This window comes from Nyctereutes procyonoides, unplaced genomic scaffold (assembly GCF_905146905.1).
Source record: "Nyctereutes procyonoides isolate TBG_1078 unplaced genomic scaffold, NYPRO_anot_genome, whole genome shotgun sequence".
Classification (NCBI taxonomy): Eukaryota; Metazoa; Chordata; class Mammalia; order Carnivora; family Canidae; genus Nyctereutes; species Nyctereutes procyonoides.
The window spans coordinates 38,641,283-38,664,329 of record NW_026575126.1 but is presented as its reverse complement, the minus strand read 5'-3'; the positions used below and the strand labels follow the sequence as shown (position 1 = coordinate 38,664,329).

General features: G+C 54.8%; 2 protein-coding genes across 6 annotated transcripts in view; both read left to right on the top strand.

Annotated features, from left to right (window-relative positions):
* MEIOB (meiosis specific with OB-fold) overlaps positions 1-2,468 on the top strand; it is a 39,509-nt gene extending 37,041 nt beyond the window's left edge. For all 3 annotated transcript variants that reach the window (XR_008666410.1, XR_008666408.1, XR_008666409.1), the window contains one exon: positions 2,391-2,468. The gene's annotated coding sequence lies outside the window, so the exon portion shown is untranslated. The remainder of the gene's footprint in view (positions 1-2,390) is intronic.
* Positions 23-21,597, top strand: HAGH (hydroxyacylglutathione hydrolase). 3 transcript variants are annotated; one of them, XM_055339970.1, is made up of 9 exons: positions 23-134; positions 2,391-2,566; positions 3,049-3,113; positions 7,720-7,837; positions 8,716-8,824; positions 12,153-12,358; positions 12,502-12,603; positions 20,765-20,844; positions 21,319-21,597. In XM_055339970.1, exons 1-9 carry the CDS (start codon positions 59-61, stop codon positions 21,416-21,418), a joined length of 1,032 nt encoding a protein of 343 aa, XP_055195945.1. In that variant the 5' UTR covers positions 23-58; the 3' UTR covers positions 21,419-21,597. The 3 variants fall into 3 exon arrangements, with proteins under 3 accessions (XP_055195945.1, XP_055195947.1, XP_055195946.1); XM_055339971.1 differs by having other exon boundaries at positions 24-134; positions 12,153-12,256; XM_055339972.1 differs by lacking the exons at positions 8,716-8,824; positions 21,319-21,597 and having other exon boundaries at positions 12,153-12,256; positions 20,765-20,837.
* The last annotated feature ends 1,450 nt before the right edge of the window (positions 21,598-23,047 follow it).

Here is a 23,047-nt window from a genome sequence, read left to right as displayed (position 1 = left end):
CGCCCGCCCCCCGCCCCCCGCCCCCGCCCCCGCCGCCCGCCGCCAGCCGCCCCGGGTCATGGTGCTGGGCTGCGGGCTGCTGGGCCGCCGGAGCCTCGCCGCGCTGGGAGCCGCCTGCGCCCTCCGCGGCCCGGGTAGGTGGGCCGGCGCCGGCGGGGCGGCGGGGTCGCGGCTGACAGGGCCGGGGGCGCGGGCGCGGGGCAGGGGTCGCCGGCGTTGGGGCCCGGGAACGGCGGTTGGGGCGGCAGCGGGCGCGGGGCGTGGCCGGGGGCTTTGCGGGCCGCCGCGGGCTGACGCGGTTTTCTGCCGCCACAGGCTCGTAACCCTCGGCGGCGTCCGGGCGCGCCGGGTGGGGTCGAGCAAAGGCCCTGCGGCCCTGGAGTCCGACTTTGCGGGGCCTGAAGGCACGGTGGGGTCGCTGGCCAGCTGGGGGGTGCTGGCCGCCTGGTGCCGGTTCGGAGCCGCGCGCCCCGGGACTGCGCCCCGTCTCCACCTGCCGCCCCGGGCGCTCGCAGGCCGGGTCCCCGCGGCTGGGCCTCCCTGGCCCCGCGCTGAAGCCGCGGTGGGCTCACCGGCGGGGCTGCGCTTCCAGCCCTCAGCTTCCTGCCGGGTCACCTCTTGCTTTGCTGGAATGAATATTTTGACCTTGATTTTGAAATCTCCTTTTCTCTATTTCCTGATCTCTTATCTGGCTGATGTGGCACTAGGGGCAGTAGGTTGACCCGCGTCTTAGGGAGGTGGTGAGCCGGCAGGCTGGCGACCCACATAGCAGTGGTCAGGGAGACGGCGCTGCCCTTGGCCACCTCACTGAAAGCCCTCAAGGTTCGGGAGTGGATCAGGCGTTGCCGTTAAGTCGGGGACACCCCTCCGAGTGCCAGGGGTACGACGTTTGCCTCCCGAGTCAGGCGGGCGGAGAGTGTAAGTGGGACCGTAGCGAATTGGCAAGACTGTGGCCGCCTCATTCAGAAGGGAGCCGGGTCCCAGCCGTCGGTGCCCTGCAGAGGGATGGGCCCAGTTCAGAAGGCAAACAAAACGTGCGCCAGGACGCATGTGCCCAGGACGCGCCGGGCTATATAGGCTGCTGTTCGGTGCACTCTGCTTACACAAAAGGTCGCAGTTGCAAAACTGACCTGGAAGTATTTCTCGGGCATATCATTTTTGGAAATGGAACAAGGGTTCTGGGGCGGCTGCAGAAATAACTAAGTTCCCCAGGTTCCCCAGGAGAGCCTTCATAGTAGGATATCATCCCGTTCCCGTCGCTGGGGCTGTGCCCCTGTCCCAGACTCGCAGCACAGGTCTGTGTAGCCCTGCTTCCCCTCCCTAACCCCCAGGATGCACGCCACACACTGGCCCGCAGTCCTCCCTGGGCTCCGGGGAGGCGGAGTATCGCAGACCCTGGTCATACAAAAGTGTTTGCTTTGCTGTGCACGGGGAGAGGGCCTGGAAGATGCCCAGCTGGCCGTGCAGGGGAGGGGCATTGGAGATCTGTGTGGACGCTTGGAAGCTGCAGTTCAGACAGCTTCTCTGGCTGTCGCAGATAAGGCTGAAGTCAGCAGTAGGCGGCCCCGGGCGATGTGGCCTGTCAGGCAGTTGGCCCTGCCTGCGTTCTGGATGCCTTGGGCCAGAGGCCCCCATCCTGGCACCTCCCCCAGAATTCCATGGCTGTCTTCTGTCACCTTTTGTGGTGCTAACCCCTTTCACATTAAGACTTAAAGTATTGTTGGGGCCTCTGTGAGTTTTTAGATGGGATAGGAGTTTCATTGTTGAAAATATTTTGGCACCTGACTCCGTGGTGGAGGATGCTTTGGCTCTTGCTCACTCTTGACATACCCTGGCAGAGTCCTTGGTTCAACTGGGTGGTGAGTCTGTGTCCTACACCACTGAATCTGGAACAGGTGGCCATCTCTCCCATGTCTCAGGCCCTGGTGGGGTTTGTGCATTATCCAAACTTCGAGTTCTCGCCTCTGAAAGTGAATATTGTTTCCTTCTCTGGCTGGAGGCCTAGGAAGGGGCAGAGGTCAGAGTGCACATGACTCAGGCTCTGTTAGCCCAGAGTCCTGCTCGGCACTCGTCCCCAGGCTCCCTCTTTGCGGTCTTTCTGGCACTGGTCAGTCCTGACAGTGGTTTGAATCACAGCCCTCTTAGAACTCTCCAGAAAGAAAGAAGCCATATCCGTGAATATGCATGTGAAGGATTTTCTGTGTTTTCCTTAACAGATGTGGTAAAATGAGGATATTGTCCTCTTACCAAAGGAGCTTAGGAAACCTGACCCGGCGAGCCTCCCAGGTTGCTGCTCTCGCGGGTCACTTGTCCTGGGTGCAGGGCTTGTCTGTCAGCCTCGCCTGGGACGGCCTCCCAGGGACACTGACGGAGCTGCGCTTTGCCCTCAGGCCCAGCCCTGCCGGGAGCCCTCCTGTATCACACCGACTCGCAGAAGAGCGTGACCGTGGAACAGGGCACCATGAAGGTTGAGTTACTGCCTGCGCTGACCGACAACTACATGTACCTGATCATCGATGACGAGACCAAGGAGGCTGGCGTGGTGGACCCGGTGCAGCCCCAGAAGGTGGGAGTCGGGCCGCAGCCCCAGGCCAGCCCTGGCTAGGGTGACAGCCGCAGTGTCCTCGTAGCTTGCCTGAAGCTCAGCACAAACCAGTCCACTTGGTTTTTGGACACCGCTAGCGCCCAGACTCTCTGCCATGGGGCAGGAGGCCCGCGAGGGGTGGAGGCCACCAGAGGCTTGGGCGAGGGGAGAAACGGGCTTCTGTCTGTCCAGTTGCTGGGAAGCAGGAGCGCCCCTCAGCCCTGCCCTGGGGAGGGGGCACCTCGGCTGCAGGGTTCGTGGCCGGCACTGAGCTGCCAGCAGGGTCAAGAGAGAAGAGGGCCTCCTTCCCCCTGCTCTCCTGGAGCAGAGGCAAGTGGGCAGCGGCAGAACAGGGCCCAGCCCCTCCTGGCGAAGCCCAGGCTCTGTTGGGCTCCCCTATGGCCTGTCCGGCCAGCACTGGGAGTGTGACCACGGCCGGTGTCTTGCCTCACCTTTGGTTGCAGGTTGTAGAAGCGGTGAAAAAGCACGGCGTGAGGCTGACCACAGTGCTCACCACCCACCACCACTGGTAAGCGCTTACCAGCCGGGGTGCTTGGGCCCGACAACTAGGGCCGTGTGCACCTGCCGCATGCGCCTGGGGCCGGCATCCCTGGGGGGGTCAGGCACTTGCAGGCTCCATGGGCCCTCCCTCCAGGTGGAGGCCCTAGGGATCGGGGTCCTGGAAGCCCTTGCCCCTCCAGCTGTGTTCTCTGTGCGGCTGAGTGTTGGCCCCCAGCGGGATTCTGAGCCAACTTGGGGGTGCCAGCCCCTGTGCTGCTGCCCTGCATCCTTGGCCCGGGCCGTGGGCTCCATGGGGAGGGCCTCCAGCAGCATGTTGGAAGGCTCCTGGGCTTGTGTGATGGGAGACTGGCCTTGATGTCAGGGAATAAACTCATCTAGACATTAGTGTTTTTAAAAAGCCAGCATCTGTATTTGGAGAGGTTGTAGTTTTTGAAATTTGAAGGTAAGGGATGAAAGAAACACCACTGTTTGGGTTTTAGGGCTAGAGCTGCTTGTCCAAGACCCCCATGTGGGGTTTTTGAGACTTTTGAGGCTCTTTATAGCTAGAAAAAAATATTTATTTGGCTCTGAATTTTCTTTTCCAAATAAGAAAGGGTCAGCCACGGTCTCCTGTGGGGAAGTCCTGGGGGTGTCCTGGGGGCTTGGACTGGCCAGAGTTTGTTCAATGGTGGCCACTTCTTGGTTGATGTCACTGAGGTATAGCCCCGGGGCATCAGGTGTTAATTCCTGAGTGGCGGGTGGGAGCAGGTGGCAGTCTTGCCCTTGGCTGCTGTGCTTGCTTTCTGGAGGCCGTCTCTGTGCCTCCCACCGAGCCTCAGGGTTGGCTTCTCTCTACCTTGATAAGCAACCCTCAGGTCACTTTTCTCAAGGTGTGATGCTCTGGAGTTTTTCATACATTAATGTGGAACAGAAAACCCCAAATTTGACCCCAGTCTGAGCCCCAGGGTGTTGGAGTGTCCCTCCCTGTGGAGGCGGTGGTATGCCCAGAGGGCAGCAGGAACGGGTGGAGGCATTGGTACTGGCCTGTGTGGAGCAGGCCTGTGAGGGCAGGGCCGAACCAACCCTGTTATCTCTGGACCCTGCTGTGTGTGTTTGTGTGTCTGGGCCCCTGAAAGGGCTCTGTGGTGAGTGTAGCGAGGAGCAGGAGCCCTGGCCCCGTCCTGGGAAGGGTGATCTGCTGAGCGCGCGTCCAGCCCCACAAGGCTGGGGTTGGAATTCTTTTCCTGACTTTCTGAAGGGCAGGTCTGGCTGCCCCCAGTGAGTAAATCCTTTCTGGGGTGAGGGCTGTGTGCTATGGGCTGGCCTGGCCCCCGATCACAGTCAAGCATTGCCGATTTATGTAAGCATGAATATATGTATGTGCTTATTTATTTAAAGATACACGGGTTTTTATTTTTAAAAAGGTTTTTTTTTTAAACATTGGAAGCTTTTTACATTTTTATTTTTTTTAAGATTTTATTTATTCATGAGAGAGAGAGAGGGGGGCAGAGACACAGGCAGAGGGAGAAGCAGGCTCCATGCAGGGAGCCTGATGCAGGATCAAGTCCTGGGTCTCCAGGATCACACCCTGGGCTGAAGGCAGGCGCTAAACTGCTGAACCACCCAGGGATCCCCAGGAAGCTTTTTTTTTTTTTTTTTTAAGGTTTACTTATTTATTCATGAGACACACAGAGAGAGGCGGAAAAGCAGGCTTTCCGCAGGGAACCTGAAGCTGGACTCTATCTCAGGACCCCAGGATTGCGCCCTGAGCCGAAGGCAGACGCTCAACTGCTGAGCCACCCAAGTGTCCCTGTAAAAAGTTTTAAAATCCAATTAACGGGGATCCCTGGGTGGCGCAGGGGTTTGGCGCCTGCCTTTGGCCCAGGGCGCGATCCTGTAGACCCCGGATCGAATCCCACGTCGGGCTCCCGGTGCATGGAGCCTGCTTCTCCCTCTGCCTGTGTCTCTGCCTCTCTCTCTCTCTCTGTCTCACTATCATAAATAAATAAATAAATAAATAAATAAAATTTATAATAAAATAAAATAAAATCCAATTAACGGTGTTCTATTAGTTTCAGGGGTACAGTATAGCGATTCAGCAATTCTATCCATCACTCCGAGCTCATCACAAGTGTGCTCTTAATCCCCATCACCTACTTAACCCTTCCTCCCACCCTCCTCCCCCCTGGTGACCATCTGCTTCTGCTCAAGTTTGTTTCTTGGTTTCTCTCTCTTATTTTTTACCCTTTGGTTTGTTTTATTTCTTAAATTCCACATAGTAGTAAAGTCATATGTGGAATAATAGCTCTATCTGTGTTATTGCAAATGGCAAGATTTCATTCTTTCTTATAGCTGCGTAACATTCCTGTGTGCGTGTGTACACACCTAAATAGGCCACATCTTTGTTCATCCTTAGTCGATGGACACTTGGGCTGCTCCCATACTTGGCTGTTGTGGATAACACTGCTATAAACATCCCTTTGAATTAGAGTTCTTGTATTCTTTGGGTAAATACTCAGCCGTGCAATTTGCTGGGTCATAAGGCAATTTCTTTTTTGACTTTTTGAGGAGCCTCCATACCATTCCCCAGAGTGGCCACACCAGTTTGCATCCCCACCAACAGTGCACAAGGGTTCCTTTTCCTCCTCCTCCTCGTCAACACCTGTTGTTTCTCATGTTGCTGATTTTAGCCATTCTGACAGGTGCGAGAGGATATCACACTGTAGTGTTGATTTGCATTTCCCTGATGATGAGGGATGATGAGCATCTTTTCACTAGTCTGTTGGCCATCTGGAGGCCTTCTTTGGAGAAATGTCTGTTCGTGCCTTCTGCCCACTTTTTAATTGGATTATTCATTTTCTGGGTGTTGAGCTATGTAAGTTTTTAATATATTTTGGATACCAACTCTTGTTACATCAGAATGTAATTTGCATGTATCTTTTCCCATTCTGTAGGCTGCCTTTTATTGTTTCCTTCAGTGTGCAGAAGTTCTTATTTTGATGAAGTCCCAGTAGTTTACTTTTGCTTTTGTTCCCCTTCCTCTGGAGATGTGTCCAGTTGCTACTACAGCTGCTGTTAGAGACGTTACTGCCTGTGCTCTCCTCTAGGATTTTTATGGTTTCAGGTCTCACACTTAGGTCTTTCGTCCATTTTGAATTTATTTTTGTGTAGGTGTAAGAAAGTGGTTCAGCTTCATTCTTTTATGTGTTGCTGTCCAGTTTTCCCAGCACCGTTTGTTGAAGATCTAGTCTTTTTCTCATTGGATATTTTTGGATGGTTCACTTCTGGGTTCTCTGTTCTGTTCCACTGATCTGTGTGTCTCTTTTTGTAGCATACTGTCTTGGTGACTACAGCTTTGTACTAGAGCTTGAAGTCTGGAATTGTGATGCTTCCAGCTCCACTTTTCTTTTTTTTTTTTAATTGAATTTTGCTTTGAGGTTTTTTATTATATATTTTTTATTATTTATTTATTTCTTATTTATTTATTTTATTTATTTATGATAGTCACACAGAGAGAGAGGCAGAGACACAGGCAGAGGGAGAAGCAGGCTCCATGCACCGGAAGTCCGACATGGGACTCGATTCCGGGTCTCCAGGATCGCGCCCTGGGCCAAAGGCAGGCGCCAAACCGCTGTGCCACCCAGGGATCCCAATTTTTAAAAGATTTTATTTATTTATTCATAGAGACAGAGAGAGAGAGAGGCAGAGACACAGGCAGAGGGAGAAGCAGGCATCGTACAGAGAGCCCGACGTGGGACTCGACCCAGGGTCTCCAGGATCACGCCCTGGGCTGAAGGGGGCGCTAAACCGCTGCACCACCGGGGCTGCCCTCTTAATTTCTTTTTTGCTGCTTCATTATTAGCACATAAAAATGCAACAGATTCCTGCACATTGATTTTATATTCTGCAACCTTACTGAATTCGTGTGTCAGTTCCAACAGTTTTTTGATAGTCTTTTGGTTGGGGCATTGCCATTTTACTTTATTTTATTATTACTAATTTATATTTAGGAAGGGAGGGAGAGAATCTGAAGCAGGCTCCACATCCAGCGGGGGAACGTGATGTGGGGCTTAGTGTCATGACTCTGAAATCATGACCTGAGGTGAAATCAGAAGTCAGACGCTTAACCGACTGAACCACCCAGGTGCTCCAGGCATTGCCATTTTAGAAGACAGCTTCCACCAGCTTGGCAGTGGGTCCGAAGGTGGCCCACCTGTGAGAGTCATGGGTGGTGGTGGGGCTTTAAAACTGCTCTGCAGGCCGCCCCCCGGCCAGCTGTGTCAGGATGTGGGGCAAGGACCGGACTTGGGGCTTATTACAGTTCCTCAGGTGACCCTTATATGTCCAAAGTTTGGGAGCTGGGGCCTTAGGGATTATTTTGGTGTTTGTGATTTGGTTCTTTTGCTTCAGAAGTGTCTGCAGCCACAGGGTAGGGGCACAGAAATGCTTCACTTGGGAATGGCATGTCTGATAATGTTCTTTTTCGGTGGAGCCAAATGACAAGCCAGTTTCCTGTGTTTGGAGATGCATTTCTACTAAGAAGGTGACCAGGAAAGGAGAGTCGTGGTCAGGGTTTAAGAGTAGGCGGGCCCACTGACACCAGCAGGGGCCCAGGTCACCTTTCTCACTTTCAGGGACCACGCTGGTGGGAACGAGAAGCTGGTCAAGCTGGAGCCTGGGTTGAAGGTGTGCGGGGGTGATGACCGGATCGGGGCCCTGACTCAGAAGGTCACGCACCTGTCCACACTGCAGGTGAGCAGCGAACCCATGGGAGGCATGCCAGCATGGCTGGTCTCCGGGCCCTGGAGGGGAGGGGCACGGTGGGGACAGTCGCGCCCCTCCTGGCATTCCCCCCTTGCCCAGGGCCCCGGAGGGTGGAGGGCCGCCTGGTTGGTGCCCTCTGTCATCACAGACACATCAGCCTGCGGAGAGCGCTTGGCTGCGGGGAGAAGCCGTCAGGCACGGTCGGAGACAACTGGGGAAACGGGAGTGTGGACAGGGCAGGGGATGGACGCACATCACTCTTCCACATCTCGGATGTGGTGATGGTGTAAGGCCGAGTGAAAGGATGTCCCGGGAGTCAGCAGGCGCCTCGGGGGTGGCGTGTCCGCGCACTGCAGCCCGCTGTGCTGTGCTGAGTCCACGTGGCAGACGTGGCGACTGTTAGCGTTCGGTGACCCACGTGAGGGTCACGCTGATGTACACTTTATTTCGATCTTTCTGTGGCTTGAACATTCTTGGGCGGGCAGGGGAGGCAGGAAGGAAAACCAAGCAGAAGCCCAAACACCGAGGGAGGAGAGTGTCCTTTCTAAGAAGCCAGGTACCTGGTGACGACCTGCCTGATGCTGAGGAAGAAAGTAGAATAGGCCCCTTGGTTCTGCGCCGCAGGCAAACGGCAGGCTCGGGTGGGCCTTGCCCCTGGGGCACCCTTGGGGACTCGGCCCGCGGTTCCAGCACGATGCACGTCGTGCTGCTGGAGCAGCAGTGACAGGCTGCTCGGCTGTGTCGGGGCTCCCGCCGTGGGGCAGTTGCGGGTCGGGCGGGCCACGGGAGCGGCGGTCCCCCGTGGGGAGCCCTCGGGCGGCCCCCGGGCGCGGAGAGGGCAAATGCCAGTGCGTGCTTCGTTTAAGGTGGGGTCTCTCAATGTCAAGTGCCTGTCCACCCCGTGCCACACTTCTGGACACATCTGCTACTTTGTGAGCAAGCCCAACAGCTCCGAGCCTCCTGCCGTGTTCACAGGTGAGTGTTCAGGTGCGGGGGCGGGGATTATGTGTGAAGACAGCCCCGACTTGGGGATCGCACGCCTGGGGCGTTTGCAGCCAGGCCTAGGGTGCGGGGCTGCGTGAGGAGGACGCCCGCCCCCAGGGGAGAGCCCGGGAACAGCCTGAGCACCCAAGCACCACCCAGCTTGGCCTGCGTGAGGAGCACTGTCGGGCGGACAGGCCTTGCCAGCAATCCAGGGCCTTCTCCCTTGAGAGAAAGGGAGACCGTGCTGCAGCCCAGGGAGCCCGCGGGCCGGGCCGGCTGAGCAGCCGCTGCGGCCCAGAGCAGGCCTGTTGGCCGCGCGGACCCTCCTGAGCACTCTCAGCGGGTGTGAGCGGCCCTAAGCTCTGTGTCTTGCAGAAATTAAAGTTCCTGTGATGATGCAACTGCAGTGGGGGATGGTTGGGAAATGCAGGGGCCGAGCATGAGGGCACCAGCGTGAGGGGCCCAGCGTGAGCAGCTGAGAGTGAGGGAACCAGCCGTGAGGGGCCAAGAGTGAGGGAACCAGCGTGAGGGGCTGAGCATGACAGAACCAGCATGAGGCGCCCAGCGTGAGGCGCCCAGTGTGAGGGAACCAGTGTGAGGGCACCAACGTGAGGGCACCAGCGTGAGGGGCCGAGCGTGAGGGCACCAGCGTGAGGGCACCAGCATGAGGAGCCAAGAGTGAGGGAACCAGCGTGAGGGGCTGAGCATGACGGAACCAGCATGAGGCGCCCAGCGTGAGGGAACCAGTGTGAGGGCACCAGCGTGAGGGCACCAGCATGAGGGGCCGAGCGTGAGGGCACCAGTGTGAGGGCACCAGCGTGAGGGGCTGAGCATGAGGTGCCCAGCGTGAGGGCACCAGTGTGGGGGGCTGGGAGTGAGGGCACCAGCATGAGGGGCTGAGCATGAGGTGCCCAACGTGAGGGGCTGAGGGTGAGGGAACCAGCATGAGGTGTCTAGCATGAGGTGCCCAGTGTGGGGGGCCCAGCATGAGGGCCCCAGCGTGAGGAGCCAAGAGTGAGGGAACCAGCGTGAGGGGCTGAGTATGACGGAACCAGCATGAGGCGCCCAGCGTGAGGGAACCAGCATGAGGGCACCAGCGTGGGGGGCCAAGAGTAAGGGAACCAGCGTGAGGGGCTGAGCATGACAGAACCAGCATGAGGCGCCCAGCGTGAGGGAACCAGTGTGAGGGCACCAGCGTGGGGGGCTGAGAGTGAGGGCACAAGTGTGAGGGGCCGAGTGTGAGGGCACCAGCGTGAGGGGCCGAGTGTGAGGGAACCAATGTGAGGGGCTGAGCATGAGGTGCCCAGCGTGAGGGAACCAGTGTGAGGCACCAGCATGGGGGGCCGAGCATGAGGGCACCAGCGTGAGGGGCCGAGCGTGAGGGCACCAGCGTGAGGGGCCGAGTGTGAGGGAACCAGCGTGAGGGGCTGAGCGTGAGGTGCCCAGCGTGAGGGAACCAGCGTGAGGGCACCAGCGTGGGGGGCCGAGAGTGAGGGCAGCAGTGTGAGGGGCCGAGCGTGAGGGCGCCAGCGTGAGGGCACCAGCATGAGGGGCCGAGTGTGAAGGAACCAGCGTGAGGGGCTGAGAGTGAGGGAACCAGCGTGAGGGGCTGAGTGTGAGGGAACTAGTGTGAAGGACTGAGCATGAGGGAACCAGCGTGAGGTGCCCAGTGTGAGGGGCCGAGTGTGAGGCGCCCAGCATGAGGGAACCAGCGTGAGGGAACCAGTGTGAGGGGCCCAGCGTGGGGCACCAGTGTGAGGTGCCCAGTGTGAGGGGCCGAGTGTGAGGGGCACCAGTGTGAGGGGCTGAGCATGAGGGGCCGAGTGTGAGGGAACCAGCGTGAGAGGCTGAGCATGAGGTGCCCAGCGTGAGGCGCCCGGTGTGAGGCATCCAGTGTGAGGGAACCAGCATGAGGGGCCGAGCGTGAGGCGCCCAGCATGAGGGAACCCGTGTGAGGGGCCGAGTATGAGGGAACCAGCATGAAGTGCCCAGCGTGAGGGAACCAGCGTGAGGGGCCGAGTGTAAGGACACCAGCATGAGGGAACCAGTGTGAAGCGCCCAGTGTGAGGCACCCAGCGTGAGGGCACCAGTGTGAGGGGCCGAGTGTGAGGGAACCAGCATGAGGGTTCCAGCGTGAGGGGCCCCGGAGCAGCTCCACAGTGAGGGCATGCATGGGACCCCAGAGGTCTCCACAGCCGCTCGAAGTCCCACGGCACCCTGCTCCCAAGCTCCTCGTGGATACCATGGATTTCGGTGTCCCTGGTGTAGGAGCAGCAGGTGGCCGCTCTGAGCCGACTCTGAGTTCGGGACGGGGGACCCCGGGGACCCCAGGCTCGCTCTGGGAGAACCGGCCTCCAGCACCCCGCCTCTGCACGGTGAGCACCGAGATCCCCCGAGTGGCCGTGGGCACCTGTGTCATCGCGGGGCGGCAAACACCCCCGTCAGTCTGCCCGTCTGCTGGGGGGAAGGCGGCCGGGCCTGGAGTGAGGCGGGTCCCTTGGGGCTGCGTAGACGTGGGAGCTGATTCGGGCTCTGGAAGCCCGCCCCGGGGTCCTCCGTGGGGTCCTCCGTGAATGGGCCAGTGGGCGCGGCATCTGTAGGAGTCATGTGGTGTCGGGAGGCTCCGGGGCTGCTGCCCGCTCGCTGAGGGCTAAGCGCAGGGGAGCCGGGGTGTCCGAGGGCTGCTCCCCGGACCCCGACCGCCTTGCCTGCGTGCTTCGCGGCCTCTGGCGTCTCTGGATCCTCCACACTTGCCTCCCTGGAGGGCTCGTTCGGGGCGCGGCCCAGTGGCATCCCCGCGAGGTGCCTGTTGTCCCGGGGGGCAGTGGGCACCGCACCTGAGGGGGCCCGGCTCTGGCCAGGACGGCCCGGTGGTGGCCCTGTGGCCTGGGCTGTGTGCCGGTCTCTGGGCCGCCACTAGGGCCTGGAGGGCAAATGCGCCTGAGCCCCCGGTGGCCACAGAGCTCGTCAGGAGGAGGGGGCGCCCCCCTGTGGGGCTGAGGCAGGAGGGGGTCTGGGGGGGGGGCGCCTGCTGGGGTCTGGGGGTGCTCCAGGCTGGCCGTGGCCACTGAGGGAAGAGGACACATGGCAGGTGGGCTGGGAGGGACAGGGCTGGTTTCGGGGCCACCACGGCCGACAAGGTAGGGCCGTGAGGAGGAGTGGGGGGACCGTAAGGTGTGGGTTTGGGGGGCTGCTGGCGAGGCTGAAGGGGGACGGGTTGGGGCTGGGCACTGGGAGCTGGGGGCCTCTGCCCTGCTGGGTTGCGGGGGCCTGTCCTGCTGGCGGTGCCCCCACTGCCCCGGGCTGTCCTGCTTCTCAGGTGACACCTTGTTTGTGGCCGGCTGCGGGAAGTTCTACGAAGGGACTGCGGACGAGATGTACAGAGCCCTGCTGGAGGTCCTGGGCCGGCTCCCTCCAGACACAGTAGGCAGCGCCCCCGGCTGGGTGCGGGGGCGGGCACGCTGCCTTGTGAGCGTGGGTCTCGTGACGTACCTGCTACCGCCGTGGAACATGCACACAAGGAGTGTCAGTGTCCTGAGTGCCCCCCCCCCCCGTGTCCTCACCAAGGGGTCCCAGCTCAGAGCCCTGCGTGCCTGGCTCCGAGGGGGCCGGGGGGTCTGGGGGCAGCTTCCTGCAGCCCCTAGTTCACGGCGTGCTGTTTTCCGCAGAGAGTGTACTGTGGCCACGAGTACACCATCAACAACCTCAAGTTCGCGCGGCATGTGGAACCCAGCAACGCCGCCGTTCAGGAGAAGCTGGCCTGGGCTAAGGTGAGCGGGCCGCGCTGCGGGCTGCATCTGTGGGTCAGTGACCACGACTCAGCTCCCCGGGGGCTGGGCTGCCGCCCGTGGGGGCCTCTTCTCCATGCGGGCGCACGGTGCTCCTCCCGGGCCGGCTGTGTCATTGTGATCCTCGCTGACCCCGTGGGTCTGGGCCGGGCCTGGGATGCCGCCCTCGTGGCAGGGGCCCTGGTGAGGCCGGAGCTACGGGTCCCCACGCCCTGGGCCCCGGGGGCTCCACCTCAGCACCGTGGCCGGGGCAGCCGCACCCGCCGGCGAGGCCGCTGGTCTGAAACGCATTGACTTCTGGGAAGACCGAGGACTCTGGTCTGGTTGTCCTAGCGGCGTCCTCAGTGGGGGCTGGAGTGCTGCGGCAGGAAGCCGGGGCGCGGGCTCTGCCTTCGACCCTGTGGTCCCCGTGAGGTGTCGGGAGGACGCTCTCCCGGAGGCCTTGGGGCTTCGGTCAGTGACGAGTGGCCTTGGAGTTTCGTTGTTCGATGCGTCACCTGTTGTCGAGCGTCTTTCTCAGTTTTGGGGTGCGCTTGCAAAATAATACTTGTTAGAATTTAGGCCACCTGATGAGTTGATGGGCATTCTCCTCCTGCGGTGCGCGTGGGATGAATATTTTCCGCAGCTCAGAGGGCCTATCCTGTATATTTGCAGCTTGCGTTTTGTGGCTTCTTTTTCACTTCCTGGCCCTAGTGCCCTGTCCACAGCAGTCTATACACATTGGACTAATGCTTCCTCTCATTAACAGTTCCCTACTTTAAAAAATCCAGTCTTTATGGAGGATAATTTTCATTCAATACAACATAACTTGTTTTGAGCGAGCGGTACACAGATTGATGAATTTTGACAGCGTGTGCCGCCATGTGGCCCCAGGATGTTCCCTGCCACTCCTGTGGGTCACCCTGTTCTGGAGCATGTCCTGTAAACAGCCCTCAGAGACACGGCGCACCTGGCTCCATTGCTCAGATTCCCTCATGCTCTATTTCTGAGCAATGTTGACTCTCCTGTGTTTTGTCCTGAAAGTTTATTGTTTTCGCTTTTGTGTTTGTTCAAATTTATTTGTAGGTCAGTGAGCCTCAGACCATGTGTGGTCTAAGGGAAGGGTAGAGCACAATTTTTTTTTTTTTTTTTTTGCAAATTCACTTCCAGCTGCTCAGCCCCATTCGTTGGAAAGACTGTCCTTTTCGGGATCCCTGGGTGGCGCAGCGGTTTGGCGCCTGCCTTTGGCTCAGGGCGCGATCCTGGCGACCCGGGATCGAATCCCATATCGGGCTCCCGGTGCATGGAGCCTGCTTCTCCCTCTGCCTGTGTCTCTGCCTCTCTCTCTCTCTCTCTGTGACTATCATAAATAAATAAAAAAAAAAAAAAAAAAAGACTGTCCTTTTCTCGTTGGATTACCTTGGCATCCTCACTAGATAAACTGGGCAGCGTAGGCCTGAGTCACTTCTGGACTCTCCTCTCTGCCCCACTGATCTGTAGGACTTCTCCTCCGCCCGCAGCGGACAGTCTTGATTATTGTGGCTCTTGGTAAGTCTGGGAATCAGGCTGTATATATCCTATATATAGGCTTTCTTAAAGCTTGTTTTGGCTCCTCTAAGTGCTTTGCGTTTCCATGTAAATTTTAGGATTGTCTTGTTAATTTTTACCAGAAAAGTAAGCTTGGGACAGCCTGGGTGGCTCAGCAGTTTAGCGCCTTCCTTTGGCCCAGGATGTGATCCTGGAGTCCCCGGATCGAGTCCCACGTCGGGCTCCCTGCATGGAGCCTGCTTCTCCCTCTGCCTGTGTCTCTGCCTCTTTCTCTCTCTCTCTCTCTCTCTGCGTTTCTCATGAGTAGATAAATAAAATCTTAAAAAAAGAAAAAAAGTAAGCTTGGCTTTGGATTGGGACTGTATTGTAACAAAAGATTTGGAGAGAATTGAGGTCTTAACAATATTGAGTCTTTCCGTGAATATGCTGTAGCTTTCCACTTATTGAGGTCATTAGTTTTTCTCAGCAATATTCTATAATTTTTGTTGTTCCAGAAATTGCACATAGTATTAAATGTAGCCCTCAGAAGTTCATGTTTTTGGATTTTATTGGAAATGACTATTTGCTGAAGTCTTTAGAAATACAAAGATTTAAAAAAAAAGATTTTATTTATTTACTCATGAGAAATGCAGAGAGAGAGGGAGGCAGAGACACAGGCAGAGGGAGAAGCAGGCCCCACACAGGGAACCCGACGTGGGACTCGATCCCGGGACCCCAGGATCACGCCCTGGGCCGCAGCCGGCGCTAAACTGCTGAGGCCCTCAGGCTGCCCATAAGTGATTTCTGTATTTTGATCTCGTATCATTGTGACCTTGTTCAGCGCCCTTATTCTAGCATCTTTTTCATAGATTCCTTAGCACACAATCACATCATCAACTAATAGAGACATTTTTTTTCTTCTTTTATAAACACGTGTGCCTTTTATTTACTTGTGCCCAGTTGCACTGGCTAAGATCTCTAGGACAAAGTTAAATAGAAGTAGTGGGACTGCACATCTGTGCCTCGTTCCCAATCTTAGGGGGAAAGCATTCAGTCTTTAACCATTAAGTATCATAGTAGCTGTGGGTTTTTTGTAAATCTTCTTAAGTTGACAGAGTTCACTTATATTCCTGGTTTTCTGAGAGTTTAATCATGAGTGGGTATTGAATTTTATGAACTGATTGTTTTCTTCATCTTTTACGTAATTATGTTTTTTTCCTATTTTACTGTTAATATCCAACCTCAGTTGGATTCAGATAAACCAACCTTGCTTTCTGCCCAAGCCTTAGTCATGCCATGTTACGTTGCTGTGGTCTCTCCTTCTGTCAGGGTTCATAAGAGATACTGGTCTGTCATTTTATCTTCTTGTAATGTTTTTGGTCTTAGTATCAGGGTAATGCTGGCCTCATAAAATGAACGGAAAATGTTTACTCCTATGTTCCTAGACAAAACAGTTTGTCTAGGATATTATTTCTTCCTTTAATGTTAGAATTCACCACTGAAGCCACCTGGACATTGAGTGCTTTTCATGGAAAGGTCTTTTTTTGTTGTTGTTACAAAGGTAATGTCTTTATTTTATGTAGGGCTATTAGATTTCTTTTTTAAATATTTTACTTATTCATTCATGAGAGACAGAGAGAGAGAGAGAGAGAGAGAGAGAGGCAGAGACACAGGCAGAAGGAGAAGCAGGCCCCACGCAGGGAGCCCGACGTGGGACTCGATACCCAGTCTCCAGGATCACACCCTGGGCTGCAGGCGGCGCTAAACCGCTGCGCCACCGGTGCTGCCCGGCTATTAGATTTTTATGTCTTCTTGAGTCAATTTTGTTAGCAACTATTGTCTTTCAAAGAATTTGTCCATTTTGCTAAAGTTTTCAAATTCATTTTTATTTTTTTTTAATTTTTATTTATTTATGATAGGTACACAGTGAGAGAGAGAGAGAGGCAGAGACACAGGCAGAGGGAGAAACAGGCTCCACGCACCGGGAGCCCGACGTGGGATTCAATCCTGGGTCTCCAGGATCGCGCCCTGGGCCAAAGGCAGGCACTAAACCGCTGCGCCAGCCAGGGATCCCTCATTTTTATTTTTTAAAAAATTTATTTCTTTGAGAGAGAGAGTTCAAGCATGAGCGGGGGGAGGAGCAGAGGGAGAGGGAGAACCAAGCTCCCCGCTTCCCCACTGAGCAGGGAGCCCGATGGAGGACTCGATCCCAGGACCTTGGGTTCATGACCAGGATGGAAGGCAGATGCTTTGCTGACTGAGCCACCTGGGTGCCCCATACTGTTTAAGATTAAATTTTTTTTTTTTAGGTTTTATTTATTTATTCACGAGAGACACAGAAAGAGGCAGAGACCCAGGCAGAGGGAGAAGCAGGCTCCGTGCAGGGAGCCCAGTGAGGGGCTCGATCCCGGGACTCCAGGATCTCACCCTGAGCTAAAGCCAGGTGCTCAACCACTGAGCCACCCAGGGATTCCCTCTTTAGGATCAGCTTTGCTGTGGTTTAGTTCACATGTAATAAACCACATTAGTTTAAAGTGAATGAGTGAACTTTGACAGCACGCGCGCGCGCACACACACACACACGATAAAATGACTATTACAATTGAGATACAAAACATCCCCATCGCCCCCAGAGGTTTCTGCATGCCTCATTAAGATTTTATTTTGTAATTTTTTTTTATAATTTTTTTTTTTTTTATGATAGTCACAGAGAGAGAGAGAGAGGCAGAGACACAGTCAGAGGGAGAAGCAGGCTCAATGCAGGGAGCCCGATGTGGGACTTGATCTCACACCCTGGGCTGAAGGTGGCACTAAACCGCTGAGCCACCCGGGCTGCCCCTTAGTTTGCATTTTTTAGAATTCAATATAGGGCACCTGGGTGGCTCAGTCAGTGAAGTGTCTGCCTTCAGCTCGGGTCGTGATCTCAGGGTCCTGGGATTGAGCCCCACGTCGGGCTCCCTGCTCAGTGTGGAGCCTGCTTCTCCCTCTCCCTCTGGGTGCTGCTCCCTTGCTTGTGCTCACTCGCTCATGCCCTCTCAGATAAAATCTTAAGAAAAAAATCATGTTAATGGAGCATACAATACGTATTCTTATTTTCACTCAGAAGGATTTTTGAGAATCATTCATGCTGAATCTGGGCCACGTTTTGTTTATCCAATCACTCGTAGTTAGACATTTATGTTTCCGGTCATTGGCTACTGTGAATAAAGCTGCTACAACATTTGTACATCTCTTTGTGTGACCTACCTTTTAATTTCTCTTGAGTAAATATCTAGGAATGAAATGGCTGGGCAGTATCAGGTGTATGTTTGACTTGTAAAGAAACCGCCAAGTTGTTTCCTAAGTATTTGTGTTATTTTACATTCAGATCAGCACATTTTAAATTCGAATCAGGCTTCTAGTTGTTATCTGCACCAACACTTGGCATTGCCATTCTTTTTGATTTTAGTCACTTTAATGGGTATGTAGTGGAGTTATATTGTGGCTTTAATTTGCATTTTTCTAGTGTCTAATCATGTTGAACATCTTTTTATGTGCTGATTGGCCATTTTTTGTTTGTTCAAATCTTTTGGCCATTTAAAGAGTTTGATTGTCTTATTTTTGATAAGAGGATTTTTTTTTTTTGGTAAATATATTCTGGTTATAGGTGTTTTATCAGATGGTTTCTCCCATTCTGTGGCTTGCCTTTTATTTTCTCAATAGTGTTTTTTGAAAAGTAAGCATTTTTAATTTTGATAAAGTCCAGCATGTTAATCTTTTTATGGTTCAGACTTCTTGCCTCTTATCTAAAAAATATTTGCTTTTCCCAAGGTTGAGATTTTTCTTTGTTTCCTTTTGGAAGTTTCATAATTTAGCTTTTATGTTTAATGCGGTATGGTCACACCCACCCACCCCCATCTGTTGGATCTGTAGTGATGTCACCTCTTTAATTTCTGATGTTGGCGATTTGTGTTCCTATTCTTCATCGTTCTGATCAATTTTGCTGATCTTTTCAAAGAACAGTTTTTGCCTTAATGTTTCTGGTTTTTCCATTGTCCTGGTTCCAGCGCTTTTTAAATTCCTTCCTTCTACTTACTTTGTTCTTCCTTTTATAGATTTTTTTTAAAATTTTTTATTTATTTATGATAGTCACACAGAGAGAGAGGTAGAGACACAGGCAGAGGGAGAAGCAGGCTCCATGCACCGGGAGCCCGACGTGGGATTCGATCCCGGGTCTCCAGGATCGCGCCCTGGGCCAAAGGCAGGCGCCAAACCGCTGCGCCACCCAGGGATCCCCTTTTTATAGATTTTTTAAAAAAGATTTTATTTATTTGACAGAGCAAGTGAGCACAAGCAGGGAGAGCGGCAGGCAGAGGGAGAGGGAGAAGCAGGGCTCCCCATTGAACAGGATGCCCAATGTAGGACTAGATCCCAGGACCCGAGGATCATGATCTGAGCTGCAGGCAGATACTTCACCAACTGAGTGCCCCCCCCCCCCCGCCGGTTCTTAATACAGAACCTGAAGTCATTGATTTTAGACCTTTCTTTTTTTCTAATATAAGCAATTAATGCTAAGAACTAAACCTCAAGGCCTGTTTTAGGAACATTCTGCAAATTTATAAATGCTATATGTTTATTATCTTCAGTTTGAAATAATTTAAAATATATTCCTTGGGATTCCTTAGACATGTGGGGTTACATTTAATTATATGGAAACATTTTTTTAGTTTTTTCAACATTTTTTTAAAAATTTTTATTTATTTATGATAGTCACACACACAGAGAGAGAGAGAGGCAGACACACAGGCAGAGGGAGAAGCAGGCTCCATGCACTGGGAGCCCGACGCGGGATTCGATCCTGGGTCTCCAGGATCGCGCCCCGGGCCAAAGGCAGGCGCCAAACCGCTGCGCCACCCAGGGATCCCTTTTTCAACATTTTTAAAAGAATTTTTACATATATAGAAAAGTTGAAGGAATCACATAGTGAACATTCATGTGCCCAACACCAGCTTTTTTTTTTTTTTAATTTATTTATTCATAGAGACACACATAGCGAGAGGCAGAGACACAGGCAGAGGGAGAAGCAGGCACCATGCAGAGAGCCTGATGTGGGACTTGATCCAGGGTCTCCAGGATCACGCCCTGGGCTGCAGGTGGTGCTAAACCATTGTGCCACCAGGGCTGCCCCCAGCAATAGCTTTTGAATATGAACGTTTTAATCTACTTTATCACCATCCATCCATCTGTCATTCTTTTTAATAAGTAATCTATGGCACTGTGTGCATGTCACCCAGAAGCCATTTTACCTACCCCATTAGGGAGGATGCTTAGAGTTTCCAGCTTGTTTGCTCTTAGGAGCTATGCTGTGGCAAGCATCCTTATACACAAGTCTTAAGTGTCTACATGCTTCCTGCTTCTGTAGGAAAAACTGTTACAGGTTAAAACTCATTAATTTTTATGATTGTATTTATTTATTCATGAGAGACACAGAGAAAGAGAGAGAGAGAGGCAGAGACACAGGCAGAGGGAGAAGCAGGCTCCATGCAGGGAGCCCGATGTGGGACTCGATCCCAGAACCCTGGGGTCATGACCTAAGCCGAAGGCAGACCCTCAACCACTGAGCCCCCCAGGCGTCCCAATCAGCACGGGTTTTAGAATATCCTTAGAAGAGTTATCTTGTTTGCTTCCCTCATAGGAGATGGAGAAGGAATTCTTAGGAGTGAATACTGGAGGAAGCCTGGGGAATATTCTAAAACACTCTAAGCTTGTTTTCAGCGGAAGGGGAAGATCAGAAATTAGCAATAAACTTCCATCTTGACCTCCTGCCAGACCCTTACTTGGCACACTGCCAGCAGTTGAGAGCTTGCTTCTTGATGCCACTGCTCACGGTTGGGGGTGACTTCGGGACCCTCGGGTCTGAGGACCCTGCATGGTCGGGAAGCCTGGGGGTGGGTGTTGACAGTGGCTGTCCGGCCTCTGATGCTGTGGCCCTCGGGGTTCACCCAACCGTAGAAGGGCAGGGGCTGTGGGGAGAGTGAAGACCCCGGCTGTTAACCCTGGCCTTCCCATAGGATTTTCTGTAGGAGTGAACAGTTGGCTGATGGCACAGTTTGCCTCTTCTCTCCATTTGCCCTGGTCAGTGTAGATCGGAGGCCATCCTGCCTGGGGGACAGGCTGCCTGCCTGGGCTCTTCCTGTGGCTTTGTCCTCAGGAGCCCGTGAAGGGGAAGCCCTGGCCAAATGCCCGGTGGTGAGAGCTCACCACCTTGTAGAGGGGTGGTCATCCCAGTGTAGGGACCCTGGGCACTTGCTACCTTGCTCTGCCAAGCAGTGAGCTCTGCATCTTGGGGGTAGGGCTGTGGGTGTTTCCTTCTTTCCTGTGTTTTCTGCATTTTTGCTGGTATTCTAGAACATAAAATACAAACTTCAAATTAGTGAAGTTTTTGTGTCCCCCTCTATATCCAAGACAGCGAGGGGAAGAGGGACAGTTTGTTGGTGGTGGCCGGGACACTTGGGTCTCTGCAGCAGGAAGGAGCCTGTCCTCACGCTGACCTGATGCTGTTCACTTTGCCTTCCGAGGTGACGTTCGGAGATTAGAAGGTGGTGGGAAATGCTACCTTTAGCAACATCCATGTTAAAGTGACCTCTGTCCTGTGCAGGAGAAGTACAGTATTGGGGAGCCCACCGTGCCATCCACCATCGCAGAGGAGTTCACCTACAACCCATTCATGAGAGTGAGGTGAGCGTGCACTCAGGGATGTTTGCACCTCTGTGGCCCCCTTGCTCAGCCAGCATCCGCACCCCTGCAGACCCCAGGTGCCAGGGGAGGCTACCCTGAAGTCTTTATCAAGTAGTCTGTAGCCTGGGAAGCAGGCACCTCCTCTCAGGGGCAGGGGGGTGGGTGCTTGTGCCCTCTCAGGGGCAGGGGGGTGGGTGCTTGTGTGGGGTCCTTTCTGACCCTGGAGTCTGGATCCGTAGGTGGGCGAGGTGTGGCCCACAGGAGTCTTGAGGGGGCTGCCAGCAGGACCACTCGGCCAGCAGGCCCTCCACAGTCAGGAGCATGCAGGCTGGCCCTTGGCGGGAGCATTTCATCTTTTCAGAATGTCCCAACCTCTGCTGGCTCTTTTCTCCCCCAGTGCCCCGGGGCGGGGGGTGGGGGGGGAGGCGGGTGTGCATGGCGCGCAGCCTGCAGCCTGGTGGTCGGCTTTCACAGGGAGAAGACTGTGCAGCAGCATGCGGGTGAGACGGACCCTGTGACCACCATGAGGGCCATCCGCAAAGAGAAGGACCACTTCAAGGTGCCCCGGGACTGAGGTGCTGTGGGGCCTCCACCGCCCTCAAGCACATATGGGTATTCAGGGGTTTTAGGTATATTTCCTGCTGGCAGTGCAGGAAATCCAGTCTTGGTTTAATCTTAAATTAATTTCAGAGCCCTTTGCTTGTGTTATCAGATGTTCTAATGCATATTTATAAGAGAAGTTGAGAAAGCGGATCCTGGATGCTCTGCTCGCAACTTTGTGTTCTCTCCTGCCTTCAGTGGGACCTGTCCCCATGCCCCCTCATGCCATCTGGTCTGGAAGACCATGCTTACCAAAGCAGGGCCACAGGACAGTCCCCTTGTCCCCTCGGCACTACACGGAGACTGCCGGTGTCATCCCCTCTCCTCCTCCCCTGGGCCCTGTGTCATCCTCTTCCCAAGATTTCTGTGTTGACATGGGGCCAAGCCCCGCCCGGGCTGGCACAGCACAGGGCTCATTGACACCGTGCCCCTGCGCTGGTGGCCAGGGCGATGCTGACAATGGGGCTGGGCGTCCGGGGACCCTGAGCTCAAGGCCCACTGAGGCCTCTTCGTCCCTGAGAAGCCTGGCCCGTCCTGGGCTGTTCACCCGCCCACCGCCCCACTGCGGGCACCTTGCTGCCGCTGCCTGAGGTCCAGCCCCCCCGCCCTTGCTCCTGAGATCCTGGCCTCAGTCCCTGCACCGCTCCGCTCCCCCTGCTTGTGTTTGAAGAAATCTGCACTGTACCGGCCCAGGAAGCGGCCATCTCCTTAGCAACCGCAGGCCCGGCCTGGGCTGGGGGAACCCAGGGGGAACAGACGAGCCTCGGGGTGCGGTCAGACCCAGGGCATGACGGGGCAGGAAGTGGGGGGAAGGGGTGTTCCCAACAGCTCATCTCTGAGTCTGGAGGTCTTCCTCTGTTCTGGACGTTGTCCAATGGGCTCTGACCTGAGGAGGCTCTGTAGACGCGGATGGCTCCCAGTTAGCACTTCTCTAGCGGAGGTGCCCACCACCGCCTTCCTGCCTAGATGTCCTCAGGTGGCCGAGGTTGCGTGTCCAGGTCCTGGGTGGGCCTCGGTGCTATGCGGCTGGGAAGCACAGTCATTCTTGTCCAAGGCTGTTGACCCCCTCCATGGAGCCGGAGCTCCCTCAGGGGTGTCATGGAACCTTCTAGATGCTTCAGTGTACAGCTCTGTGCCACCGTATGTGTGAAAGTGAAGTCATTTCCTAGTCGGTTGCCAGCTTGGTGCTCCAGGGTCTTGCTGAAGAATCCTTCAAGTGCTCAACTGCGTGCTTCGTGTCTACCTGTCCCTCCGCTGACCTCCTGCAAGTCCATGCGGTAGTGACCTACTTGCTCCTGCTGGGAGCCCCGCTATGTGTCCCTCCTGCTCGCGAGCACCGCCAGCCGTGGGGGGCAAGTGCCCAAAGGTGCAGGCCTGTCCTGTAGCCCGTGGTGCCCGTTACCACAGCTTTAGGATAATTCTTCATTTCCAGAAAGGGACACAGCCCAGCTTCGTCCTTCGGGCGAGTCTCGGCCACATCCTCACATGCACGTAGTATCTGTGGCTAGGGTTGGGCCTGGCATAACATGACACCACATTTCTGGGCTTCTTGTGACAAGTTTCAAGTTCTGAACATACCACCTGTCCGGCATCAGGGTCGCCG